The sequence below is a fragment of the Sapajus apella genome, unplaced genomic scaffold, assembly GCF_009761245.1.
Source record: "Sapajus apella isolate SASKATOON/1434 unplaced genomic scaffold, GSC_monkey_1.0 scaffold57, whole genome shotgun sequence".
Taxonomy (NCBI): domain Eukaryota; kingdom Metazoa; phylum Chordata; class Mammalia; order Primates; family Cebidae; genus Sapajus; species Sapajus apella.
The window spans coordinates 439,389-452,423 of NW_022436997.1; the positions used below are offsets into that span (position 1 = coordinate 439,389).

General features: G+C 49.6%; 1 protein-coding gene across 2 annotated transcripts in view; it reads left to right on the plus strand.

The window, feature by feature from the left end:
• Positions 1-13,035, plus strand: part of LOXHD1 (lipoxygenase homology domains 1) — a 185,238-nt gene that overhangs the window by 129,078 nt on the left and 43,125 nt on the right. The window contains exons 28-32 of one of the 2 annotated variants that reach the window (XM_032245238.1): positions 116-278; positions 4,052-4,206; positions 8,439-8,648; positions 8,752-8,887; positions 10,747-10,955. In XM_032245238.1, coding sequence (XP_032101129.1) covers positions 116-278; positions 4,052-4,206; positions 8,439-8,648; positions 8,752-8,887; positions 10,747-10,955 — 873 coding nt within the window. Of the gene's footprint in view, positions 1-115; positions 279-4,051; positions 4,207-8,438; positions 8,649-8,751; positions 8,888-10,746; positions 10,956-11,457; positions 11,966-13,035 lie in introns of those variants that run through there. The other variant, XM_032245237.1, reaches the window with a different exon arrangement.

A 13,035-nucleotide genomic window follows, 5' to 3' on the forward strand; every position in this document is an offset into this window, starting at 1 on the left:
ACGGGGCCCCATGATCCTTCTCCTTTGTCTCCATGAATATTGAGATACTGATGAATCTCTGAAGTTGGCAGCTTTCACATTAAGGACTAATTTTCCTTTCTCTGCCTCACCCCAGGGTGCAGAGACCTTGACTTTCCCATGCGATCGGTGGCTTGCCACCTCTGAGGATGACAAAAAGACCATTCGAGAATTGGTTCCGTATGACATCTTCACTGAGAAATACATGAAAGATGGGTCCTTACGGCAAGTCTACAAGGAAGTAGAAGAGCCTCTGGACAGTAAGTGTGGTGTGGCCACCCTAATCACCATGGGCAGGCTCCGGGACCCTGGTCTACCCTGTGGAGCACCTGCCGTGTGCCAGGCTGAGCCTCTTCACCCAGGAGGAGGGTCTTTCGTTACCTCAACTGTGTAGAGAGGGCCATTGAGGCTCACAGAGGTTGTATAACCTGCCTAAGTGCACACAGCTAATACATGGATGAGCTAGTCTTCAGAGACTCAGCTGTGTTGCTCCAAGATTTGTGCTCAAATCCTTTCCCAGCTTGACATTGGGATAATACAGCCAGATAAGGGGAATCCTGTGCCTGGCTTATCCTGGTCCCTGTTTTCTCCCTGCTTTTCATTTATTTGCTACCCCTATGGCTTGGGCTTCTCTGCTTTTGCTGGACTCAGCTGTCCCAACTTAGTATGAATCAAGAAACCTTCTGGATTTATATGTAACTGAAGCCATTGTGTACTTGTTCTCAGTAGTTGGGTGCGGCTCTAGAATGTTTAAGGTCATGGGTTTCTTTTCTGGATGGGCTGGTTAACTTGTCCATTCTTCATCAGTGTGGTTTTCTCTGAAGGATTTGCTTTAAACTGGCCACCCACTTCTTGTACTTCCTCCTCCTTTGCTCTTGGTGACATCACCATTTTCTAGTTCTCTTCCTATCTCACTGAAGTGTTTAGAGTGCTGGTTTCCTTTCTCATGCTGGGTAGTATTCCTCAAGGCTCAGTCCTCAGCCTTTTCCTCTCTTTCTACATTGTATATGTACACACACGCGCGTGCACACACACACACACCCCACATACATACATTCTTCCTAGAACAATGGACAGAGTCATATCTCTGTTCTGACCAGCAATGGCATCATCCATGTCAATCCCCATGTTATTCACCAGCCATTCAGCTCTGAATAATCTTGAGCTATTTCAAAATTCACATTTATTTGCCAAAAACAGACTTTCTACTCCTGATCATCGACAAAGAATGCAGTGGATCTCTCTAGCAGGGCAGCCTACACAGATCAGAGAAGCTCCAAGAGCTTGAAAATCCACCTTAAATTTGTTACATTGTCTTCTTGGAAAAACTGGAGTAAAATTCAAAATTCCAGGCCCCTTATGGAGCCAGGAAGACAGGCCCAAGCAGATAAGACATCCAAAACACAAACACCGTCTTCCTTTTCTGTCACCGGAAGTAAAACAGCTATAGCTCTGCCTTTCCTTTAACCTGAGTTGCCACCCAGAAATAAAAACAAGTGTTGCCTCAGTAGTGCGACTCCCCTACTGCTATCCCTTTCTCCACATAGTCTTTGCTATTAAATCTGGGGATAATTTCCTTCTCTACTTGGCCCCCAGAGGATGCCCTGGAAAGCTGTCCCAGGAGAGCACTTGGGCTGTTCTGTGTGGATAACACACCACAAAACCCACTCTGAGCTCGATGATGTTTCTAGGGAAACATCTCTCCACGGATGCGCCGGGTGGCCTGGGTGGGACGGGGAGGGAGGAGGATCCAGAAATAGCTGGCTCTAACTGCACTACCGCATTGCTCAGCACCCAGAAGCTGAATCAGTGTTCCTAATTCCCAGAGGACTGGAGAAAGCAGCAGAGGAAGGGGGAGTGAGGGGGCCATTTCATCCCAGCCCCTGGGGACACAGCATCCTGCTCTGGGACATAGGCTCCTAGAAAAGGTGTCCTGACAGGCCCATGCCACCTGTGATTAGCTCACATGTGGGCCAGGCCTGAATGCACAGCTAGAAAATGGATGGGGAGAAAAATGAGGGGGAGGACCATCGACTGTTGTGTCTAAACTGTGGCAAGTTTCCTAATGTCACCTCAGGTCAATATTAGCAAGACAAGCTTGGGTAACATTTGAACAATGAAGGATTTTCTTCATTAATGTAGTGTGTGAAATGCTGACAGGTTTCTGCACTGAGCTAAGTGGGGCAGGGTGATGTGGGAGCAAGTGTGGCTGGTCCCCGGTTTCTGCCCATGGCAGTGTCTCTGACAAGCCTCTGCAAGTCAACTCTCACAATGCACCTAGGAGTTTTGGAGGGCAGGGTCTTGGGCCACTGAGATAAGGAAGATAGTTGGGGAGAAAGTTTGGAAAAGGGACAGGAGGTGGCAGGAGAGGGTAGAGTTTAGGTTTGAACATGTGAGCTTGTGATGTTGGGGTCTGGTCAAGGTGGAGAGGTACTATGTGTGCAGATCCAAAGCAAAGGAAGAACCTGGGTTGGAGGCACAGACTCAGAAAACTCAAGGAAGTGCAAGTTGAGAGCTGAGAATGCGGGCGGAACCTGGGAGACCTTGGCATCAGAGGCACAGGTGGAAGATTAGGAAATCATAAAGCCACCCAAGAAGGAGTGTCCGGCCACACAGAAGGAGAGCAGGAGGGAAAAATGCTGCAGAAATCAGTGGAAAATAGGGAAATCATGGGAGCCTTGCTGTAGGTGTGAGTGTGTTCCACAGCCGTGGGACAAGCAACTCACATCACTTTATTTTCTAAATTTAATTAAATGTGGCTCTGAGCCCACTTGCAAGTGTTGATAAGAAAGCCCATCTCCTTCACTGCAGGGAAGGAAATCCCCTTTTTGAGGGTCTTCTAGGAATCCTGAGGCTCACAGGAGAGGCCTGGCCCTTAGTCCGGGGTGAGTGCCACCCCCAGCTGTGCTCACTGTCACACAGTGTCACTGCTGGCTCTTCACCAGAAACACTCCTACATGAATCTGGCTTTGTCAAAAGACTCTCTCTTCCACCCTTGATACCCCCTTCAAGCTTGAAGTCCCCAAAGAAGCCCAGCAGTCATCTCCCTAGAGGATCCCTGTGTGCAGGTGAGGGATCCCTGCTGCTTGTGAGATACTCCCGAACCCTTACTCCCTCCCAGGACAAGGAAAGTTAACCTTCCTCCCACTTTGGACACCTCTGCCTTTCAGCTTCCATTTCTCTCCTTTGGGATAATCCAGCCAAGTCTCCTCTACCTTGGCCTGAAACTCAAAATCTCCAAAGACAGAGGATACAGAGATGGGCCAACCAATTTTTAGCCTTCATAAAAATGCAAGACGACTCTCCCTGATTGGGAGAAGGTTGGGAAAGAAGATCTTTTGTTTTTCCTTAAACAAAAACAGCAAAACAAAAATAGGGTACCATTTATTTTTATTTTTCAAAATTTTTAACTATCACACCGATATTTAGCCCTCCCTATGGGCCATGGGAGACCAAGGAGAGGGCAGTGGTCACAGTGGCTTCGGTAAGGAGTTGGCTTGGAGTGCTGGGGCGGGGGCGGGGGTGGGTGGTGGCAGTCGGTTGGAGAATAAATGAACATAAGGAAATGAACAGAGGGGAAACTGTTCGATAAAAAATATTTTTCTGTGAACCAGTTAGAAGGATCTTGTGTTGACACTGGTCACCTTCAAATGGGAAGACATATTGTTGTATATTGTGACAGGTAGATTCGGCAACCACAGTGTGGACACATCTCAGGTAGTTTCTGAGTCTTTCTCCCTGAACACTGCAGGCAGCTACATGAGCAGATAGATGGTTTGAGGGGTGCTCAAAAAAGCCTCCATTTTGGGGATCTCAAAGAGCCCACCTGGGTCTAGATCCGATAAGCACACTTCCCACTAGAGAACTACATGGATTTGAAGCTGAATATGCATAATTGAGTGAACAAAAGGAAGGCACTAACCCCTTGAGGCCTAGACCAAAAGCTTAGTACCTCCTACAAATCCAATTCCCTAAGACCTAAAGCACTGACCCCTTTTCTTCCCTTTGTCTGTCTGTCTCACCACCTGCCCAGTTGTGCTGTACTCGGTGCAGATCTTCACAGGGAACATTCCCGGGGCAGGGACGGATGCCAAGGTGTATATCACCATCTATGGAGACCTGGGGGACACCGGGGAGCGGTACCTTGGCAAGTCAGAAAACCGCACCAACAAGTTTGAGAGAGGAACGGTATGAGGGCCACGCGGGGTTCACCCTCCTTCCCTTCTCCTCCCCAGGCTCAGCCATCAAGGCATCAGCTCTTCTTGGTTCCTGGGGACATCCAGGAACTTTGTGGAGCATCATACACCCTCATTTGGGCCTCTGGCCTTGCCCTTCCCCTGCAAGTGCTCCTTGTTCCCCATTCCTTGTGGATGCACCCACCCTGGGTCCTGCGTAGGGGATAGGGTGGAGCAGAAGGCTGGCCTTGGGTAAGTGGGAGGCCTGCTGCAGCTCCAGATTGTTGGCTTCATGGGACTGGGCCATCTTCAGAAAATCCAGTTCACTGTGCATGGTTCATGAATGTGGAGGTGAACACTGCAGAATGGCAGGGGCTGTGCTCACAGAGACTTGAACAGTGGGGTGGAGAGGGGATCTGAAGGCCTGGTTCTGCTATCAACTCCTTATCTGCTTCGACTTCTCTGGCCTCAGTTTCCTCATCTGTAAATTAAAGGATCAGATGTGAATTGGCTAAGTTGTGTTGTGTAGAGCCTCAGGTGGCTCCAAGGCTCTTGGGAGCCTTGGAGGTGGTGAAGACAGATGCAGATGGACACCCGACTCCCTCCCAGGTGGATCCATTTTGACCTGGCCTGTTGATTGCAGTGCCAAGCAAGGCCTCTGTTAAGCAAAGGGTTCTGTGGCTATAAAAAGGATTGAAAACCACATGACTAGGTGATGTCTAAGACCCTTCCAGCTCTGACAGTGATTTTACAGAAACACAGGGGCCTCTAAGGATGGACTTTGTGAACCTTCCCTTCCCACCAGCTCGGCTCCCCTCTCCCTGCCTCTGCTTCTCCCACTCCGACCCTTTCTGCCATTGCCCTCCACTTGCTCCTCAGCCTCCTTTCCTTCTCCTCTACATGCACCAAAATCTGCCAGAAATCCCCCCAGGCCAGGCTATCTCCACAGGGAGATCAGGTTAAGGTGATTGGCTCCTAACCTGATCTGTGCTCTTGCCTGTGGCTGTGCATGTCTGGGGATTTCATACATCAGCCAATGGGTATTTATCAAGGGTCTCCTTAAACCTGACCCCAGCCAGACATATCCCTTAGCATTGAACCACTCTACTAGTGAGGAGGATATTAGCCCTGAGACAAGAAACGTGGGTGTCATCTAAGTGGGTCTGCAGCTGGCTGGTGACCCCATGATTCAGACAATGGAAGGAGTCCCAGACTGGCTGCCAGGTCTCCTCAGACCCCAGCACTCCCATTCACTGCTTCATCATCCAGATAGAAACCATTTACCTTGAACTTCAGTTTACTTCATCTGAAGCAGGGATAGTAACGTGATTGCTAATTAGACCTCTGAGCTGAAAAACAGAACAAGATGTAAGATCATGTTGTACCAGGAAGAAATCATCTTAAAACATAAATTCATGCACCACAAGAGATATAATTGTTCAGTGCTCTTGTAAAGTAGCTAGGAGGAGTCCTATCCTCCTCTTTCCATCTTGTAAAAATGGAATGCCAAAAAGGTCATGTGATTGTCCCTGACTACACTGGGGATATTATTTATCAGGTCCCCGATGCTAGGGCCAGGTCACCTGAGCTCAGATCCTGGCTCTGACACTTACTAGCTGCGTGATCTTAGACAAGTTACTTAACATATTTGTGCCTCCTTTTTCTTTACCCTAAAAAAGAGTTAATTTTCAGTTATTGTGAAAGTCAACTGAATTACAAATGTGAAGTGTCTAGAACTATGTCTGGCAGGCACGTGGCTCTTTGTGCTGGCTGTTGTCAAGCCTTGGGAGAGCTCACCTGTCCCCTGCCCTAGTTGATGCCTGGTGTCGGTGCTTGGCAAATGCATTGTAGAAGCAGCAATGCTCAGCATACAGCTGTTAGGTGCATTTTTGTGCACAGCTTTGTTTACAGACTCTGGCAAAGAGTAGGTGTTCAATAAATATGGATTAAGTAAATAAATGAGTGGAAGTATAAATGAAGGTGATGCAAGTGATTCTCCTCTATGTTCAGATTCTGTTTTTTCTTTTTTTCTCTCAGCAATTGTTATGTCACAAGAAAAAATCTTTGCCCAGTTCTGCCCCATCACTTTCTTCTCTTTTCCTCCAGTTTTGACGACCCATCAGGGGAGCTGGAGCAACTTCTGGCTCAGTTACTAATCATGTGATCTTAAGTTCACTGCTGAACATCTAGAAGCTTCCATTTCTCTGATCACTTGCTCCAGAATAAGGGAGTCATCTTGGAAACCCCTCTCCCTGTTGGAAACCCCTCCTCACCCATATCCAATCAATCGCCAGGTTCCAGAGTCTTCCTTCTAAATAATTTCAGATCAGCCAAGTCTGCCCTGTCTCCACTCAGCCCTGCCTCATCTCAGCTTGTTCACCGAGCCAGCCTGGTCTTTCTGCTCCAGGCCCAGCCTTCCAACCCACTCTCCAGCTTCCTCAGTTAACCTATCCAAAGCTGACCAGTCACTCTCTCACTTCAAGCCTGCAGAGGTTCCCCACGGATCCCAGATCTGCCCTGAGTCCTTCACAGGATTTGCAGACTTTCATGGCCTGCCCCCACTGGCCTGTTCAGAGTGCCCTCTGTAGAGCACTGTGTGCAGTTTCCAGAATGCCCTGCACTCTCTCCTGCCTCAGCATCTTTCCAAACGTTTTCTCTGCTTACGTATACATGCACCCATAAAAAATAGGTAAGCCATTAGGTGGTATTACTGTTTTACATAAAAGACATCATACTACATAAATACTTCTTTTGCCCTTGGCCTGCCTGGCTGCCTTGGAAAACTCTCTCTGCCAGGATATTAAAATATAGATGGAGCTGACTCTTCTCTGTAACCACTGCAGACAAAACATTCTGCAGAAAAGGCTTTGCCAGTTATGTAGCCATTCCCCAAGCACTGGACCCCAGATGGCTTCCAATTTTCCACTGTAAAAATTATCTGTAATAAACATTCTTGTGCAATGTGAAGGTCTTCCCCAGGACAGATGCAAACAAGTGGAATTGCTGTATCTCACGGTGGGCCCATTCTTACTCTAGTGAACCCAGTGGATTGCCAGCACCCCAGGACTGCTCGCATCCATGTCTGCTTTTGGCCACACACCACTAGCTGCTATTTACCTGCAGCTGCCTTGGCCATGGGCTATCCCCACTTAAGCTGCCTGGAAAGCCCGGCCCCCCAGCTGCAGCTTAATGCTGACACCTGGAGATGTCTGTCTTCCCAGGCCTGGCTCTAGTCCTCACACAGGTAGTTGCTCCCACCACCTGAGTTAGAATTACCCATCCCCTCCTCTTGCTGTACTGGACTGTGGGGTCCTGGGGGCAGAAGGCATCCTATTCTACCCATCTCTGGATTCCTAAGGCTTCACACAGTGACTTACATGTCACCTGCACTCAGCAAATCTTTCAGGAGGAAAGCAGGTGTCACTCAGTGTCACCTGTCCCCTCTCACCTTCCTCAGGTTCCCACCCTGACTCCTGCCTCCCACATTCAACCTCTGTCTTGGCTCCATCTCATTCAAAGCCTGGAATCCATACCTTGCCAAGCTCCCCTCAAAGAATCAGCACACAAGACTGGAATGTCCACCTGACTAAAGACAGACTCAGGGACACAGAGGAGGGCCTTGAATCACAACCCCACAAAATCCTCTTGAGCCTGTGTTTTGGATATTTGTCCCTGAGTCCCTATGCAGCCTGGCCATCCCCAGAGCCTCACCTCTTCTGCCTCCTCTCCTGCAGCCTGGCCTTGCTGGCTCATCCAACTCCCTCAGCATCTCCCAGGGAATTTCAGCCCCCCTCCCATTACTCAGAAGCTCATCTCTAGAAGAACTTTTGCCCTCCAGCTGCCACAGCTGGATTCATCCCCAATGCTCAGCATAGCTAAGCAGTCTGGGAACAGGACTGGCTGACCACCCCTCCTCTGCCTCTGACCATGGCCTTCAGGTCCCACCCACCTTACACAGAGGAGGCTTCCAAACACCCACAGGTTTCTCCCAAAAGGAATATGGTGAAGGCAGTTTTCTCCATGGCACTACACATATTAAGTGGACTGCAAAATGGGACCCCTGTAGATGTGAGACCTCGGACCCCACAGGCTGGGTGTTGGGGATGTGGGCCTGGAGGGCTCCCCAGCAAGGAGGGTCTGTTCAGCGCAGCAACTGAGGGGGATGGAAGGTCCTGGAAGGATGGGGCTGGAGGGGGTTGAGTGGGTTGCACCCCCCACCTGAGTCCCCACATCTGGGCTCCCCAGGCTGACACCTTCATCATTGAGGCCGCTGACCTAGGCGTCATCTACAAGATCAAACTCCGCCACGACAACTCCAAGTGGTGTGCAGACTGGTACGTGGAGAAGGTAGAGATCTGGAACGACACCAATGAGGACGAGTTCCTGTTCCTGTGCGGGCGCTGGCTGTCCCTGAAGAAGGAGGATGGGCGACTCGAGAGGCTCTTTTACGAGAAGGTGAGGCAAGGGGCCAACAGGGCCTGTGGCCATCATGCCTAGGGGAGGGCCCGTGGGGTGGAGGTGCTGGAGCTGCGACTGCCAGTCCTGCTCTCCCGCACAGGAGTATACGGGGGACCGCAGCAGCAACTGCAGCAGCCCTGCTGACTTCTGGGAGATCGCCCTGAGCTCCAAGATGGCCGATGTCGACATCAACACCGTGACCGGGCCCATGGCTGACTACGTTCAGGAGGGCCCAAGTAAGCCAACCAGGGAGCTCTTTAGACAGGGGCCGGGTGCATGGAAATGTTTAAAAGCAATTCCTGGATGAGCCATTCTTGAGCCCCACCATCACCAATGACATATCTAACGCTTAGTCATTTAGATAGTTTTCACACATATTGCCTGTTTATCCCCAGAACCACCCTGCAGGTGAGAGGGCAGGGCTAAGCCCCCTTTACAGATGGGGAAACAAAGGCTAAAGGAGATTAGGGTGAGAATGAACATCCCTCACGTGTCACTAGAGCATCACACAAAACATTCAGCCATGCAAACTTAAGGTACGATGTGGTGGTATAGGCAGGGGAAGAAGTCCTCAGACGGCTGTTTGGGGACTGAAGTTCCATTTCTGGTTTGACAATAAAATGTGTGGCCTTGCACAAGCTGATATCTTGGCTTCCGTCTTTTCTTCCTCCATAAAACAATGTCATAATTCCCTGGCAAGCTCATTTTGCCAACCAGAGTTTTGAGATAAGGCAATTCTCTAATTGTCTATCGAACATTTGAATGCACTACCTTCCTAGTCAGTTCTCTTAAACATAAGAGTGTGACAACCATGCTATCCCCCTCCAGTAGACCACATGGTGGATCTGTGCAGTCAGACAGACAAAGCTAGTCTGCTTACACTTTACCTTCTCACTCTGTAAATAAGTGACAGGACACCCAAGAAAGGGCCTTTCCTTAAGCACTATGACCACCTGTGGAAAGGATCCCGCTGTAAAGGTGAAACAAGGCCATGTGCAGGTAATTCCAGCCAGGAAGAGATGGTTTGGAAACTTTTCAGAGATACAGATTGCATAACCTAAAACCACTACACCAGGGGAGTGTCTCCCAAGCTATTGAGAAAGACGAACCAGGAGAAGGGTTTCCAGGTTGTATCAGTTTGTAACTGTAAATGATAGAGACCTGGAAATGGTGGCTTAAACAAATTAAGAATTATTCTCTTCTCTCACATAAAAGTCCAAAGCTAGGCCATCTGGGACTAATACAGCAGTTCCAGTACAGTCAAGCACCTAGGTTCCTTTAACCTGGTCACCCTGGCAACCTTATAAATGACTTCTCTCCTAAATGTCACCCGTGGTTCCAAGATGAATGTTGGAGCTCCAGCCATCACATCCACATTCCAAGCAGAAGGGCAAGGGGAAAAAGAGTACTCCTCCCAGGTGAATCAGACCTTTTAAAAACATTTCCCCCAAAACCTAAAATGCAATAAAAAAAAAAAGATTTCCCCGGAAACCTACACAACAATATCTCCTTCCATGCCATAACCACCCCTACCTGCAAAGACGAATGGATAGTTGGTAGGAAATTAGAACTCTATGGACACTACCTGAGCAAGTTTTTATGCTGATTAAACTGGTTTTGGAAATGGATGTCTTCTAGGACTTTCATTCACTATGTTGCATATATAGTACATTTTTATTGTTCTTCGTCAAATCCCTTCTTTCCATGAGGCCTTGCTTTTGTCAACATCATTTTTGTTGACCATCGTGAGCTTTTCAGGCAAATAATGCCTATACGAGGTGAGAGGTTATTTTTCTTACCCTCCTTCACATAATAGTGCTAGGTTCAAGCGGGATAATTGATCAAAAGAGCTTTTAGAAGCTTGATGCTCCAAACAAGTGACAAGAATGCTGTCTTTGTTCTGTGCGTTGGGAGTTAGCAACTCCCTCTGTCATTGGAGAGGAGCCACGCACCACAGATAACTTACCAGTCTGAAGGGCTCACTGCACTTTGTCTCTGAGGAAGGGGCTGAGATCACTTCCAAATCTACGAGCCTGTGAGGCAGTGCCTTGACCACCTGGTCTGTTATGAGGCTGGGCCCTGTGATCTCTTGCAGTTATTCCCTACTATGTGTCAGTCACCACTGGGAAGCACAAGGACGCGGCCACTGACAGCAGAGCCTTCATCTTCCTCATCGGGGAGGGAGATGAACGTAGTAACCGCATCTGGTTGGACTACCCCCGCGGGAAGAGGGGCTTCAGTCGTGGCTCTGTGGAGGAGTTCTACGTCGCCGGCTTGGATGTGGGCGTCATCAAGAAAATAGAGGTGCTGGCTTCTTGGGACCCCATGATAGTGACCACCCTAGGGACAGACGGAGCTCACCAGTACCTGGGTACAGTTGCGGGGGGGGAGTGCAGGGTGGGAAGAGCAGCCTACCTGCAGTGCCCCTCAGAGCAGGTAGCAGAGCAGAACAAACTAGCCAGGTGACTTTGGGTGAGCCACCTGCCCCTCTGTGTGTCTGTTTCCCACTCACCCAGTGGGAATGTTCTGTATATTAGTTTCTATTGCTGTGTAACAAATTACCACAAACTTAGTGCCTTAAAGCAACACAAATGTATTATCTCACAGTTTCATGGGTCAGGAGTCTAGATGTGAGTTAGCAGGGTCCATTTTCAAGGTCTCAGTGGGCTGAAATCAAGTTGCGGCCAGGGCTGCGATTTTATCCGGGGCTTGGGTTCCTCTTCCAGGCTCACTGGTTGTTGGCAGAATCCATTTTCTTGGGGTGTAGGACTGAGGCCTTCAGCTCTCAGAGGCCGTCCACCAGTCTCCACCATGGGGCCCTCTCCAAAACCTGGCTATTTGCTTGTTCAATAGAGACAATCTCTCCTGCTTCAAGTATCTCCCACTTCTTCACCTCTGACATCTAGACATGCTTTTCTAAGGGCTCAACTTATTGGGTCCAGCCCACTCAAAGTTACCTGATTAGAGACCGTCATTATATCTGCACAATCTCTTCACCTTCCTGGGAGGGACCCGGGCTAGCAAGTGTATAGCACATTGGGAAGAAGCACTAAGGGAGGGTCAGAGCAGGCAGCACTTCCTTCCCAGTTGTGTCCAGATCATCACAGACCAGGTGTGTCTCCTCCTAGCTGGGCCATGACGGGGCCTCCCCTGAGAGCTGCTGGCTGGTGGAAGAGCTGTGTTTGGCAGTCCCCACCCAGGGCACCAAGTACACGTTGAACTGTAACTACTGGCTTGCCAAGGACAGAGGTGATGGCATCACTTCGCGTGTCTTCGACCTCTTGGATGCTATGGTGGTGAACATCGGAGTCAAGGTAGGGGCACTGTGAGTGTGCAGTGCATGGCTAGGACAGTGCAGATTGGGGTGGGGGCAGCAGGGGAGACAGAAGTGGAAGAAGTAGGAGACTTATCACTGGGGCATCCACAGGTGCTGCAGCCTGGTATGCTAGCCAGATGTTCTTTGCTAGGATCCACAGACTGAACTCTCTTTTGGTCTGCTGCTGTGTGACCTTGGGCAAGTCACCTCATTTCTCTGGGCCTTGTTCTTCCCATACACTTCTTAGAAATAATGCATCCCTGCCACTCATGGCCCGTTCCATGTAGGGTCTTGGTGAGAACTAATGAGATCACAGTCCACGAAGAGCTTGGCAAGGAAGCAGCACCACATAGATAGGCAGGGTCATTATTCACCAAAGGATCCACCATCAGCAGCAATAGGGTGGTGATGGGAAAGACAGCATCTGGGATACTGTGAACCTCTGGGTCTCACGGTGCAGCCAGTGGTGTCCACACAAGACCCTCCTTAACTAGAAAAGCCTGGATGACAAGAGGTCTAAGCCCCTGTCCTGGCTCCACCTCTAACTGACCAAATGACCTGGGACAAGTTGTATAAACACACAGGTCAGTCCAGGCAGGAGCCAGATACCTAGTGCTGGGATCCAAGGACCCACAGCCATTTGGTGGCCCAGAAGCCTCTGTTTCCCCTGACCCTGTGGGTTTCTCTTTGGCTCATGGCTACAGGGTCAACAGAAAGCCCCAACCCTTATCTCTGGTCCTAAATCAAAACCAGTGGCCTTCCTGGACCAGATTAGAAGCTGTCCCACAAAGATGAGAAGAAATCATTTGGACTTGAGCGTGCTCTGCCTACATTGTATACAGAAACAGAAGTGGGGCTCTAGAAACCTTGACAGGCACAAGCGTAGGAGCCTGCCAGTCTCCTGCCCCTCACCTGCTGGAGAGTCAGAGAGCAGCACATAGCCTTCCCCCTCCTGCCAGACATCTCCATGTGTGGCCAGATGGATGGTGTGGCTGAGCACACAGTTTCATCCGGGGACCTCCACCTGACCCACTTCCCGGCCCGTGTGTGCCTATATGCCACTGCCCA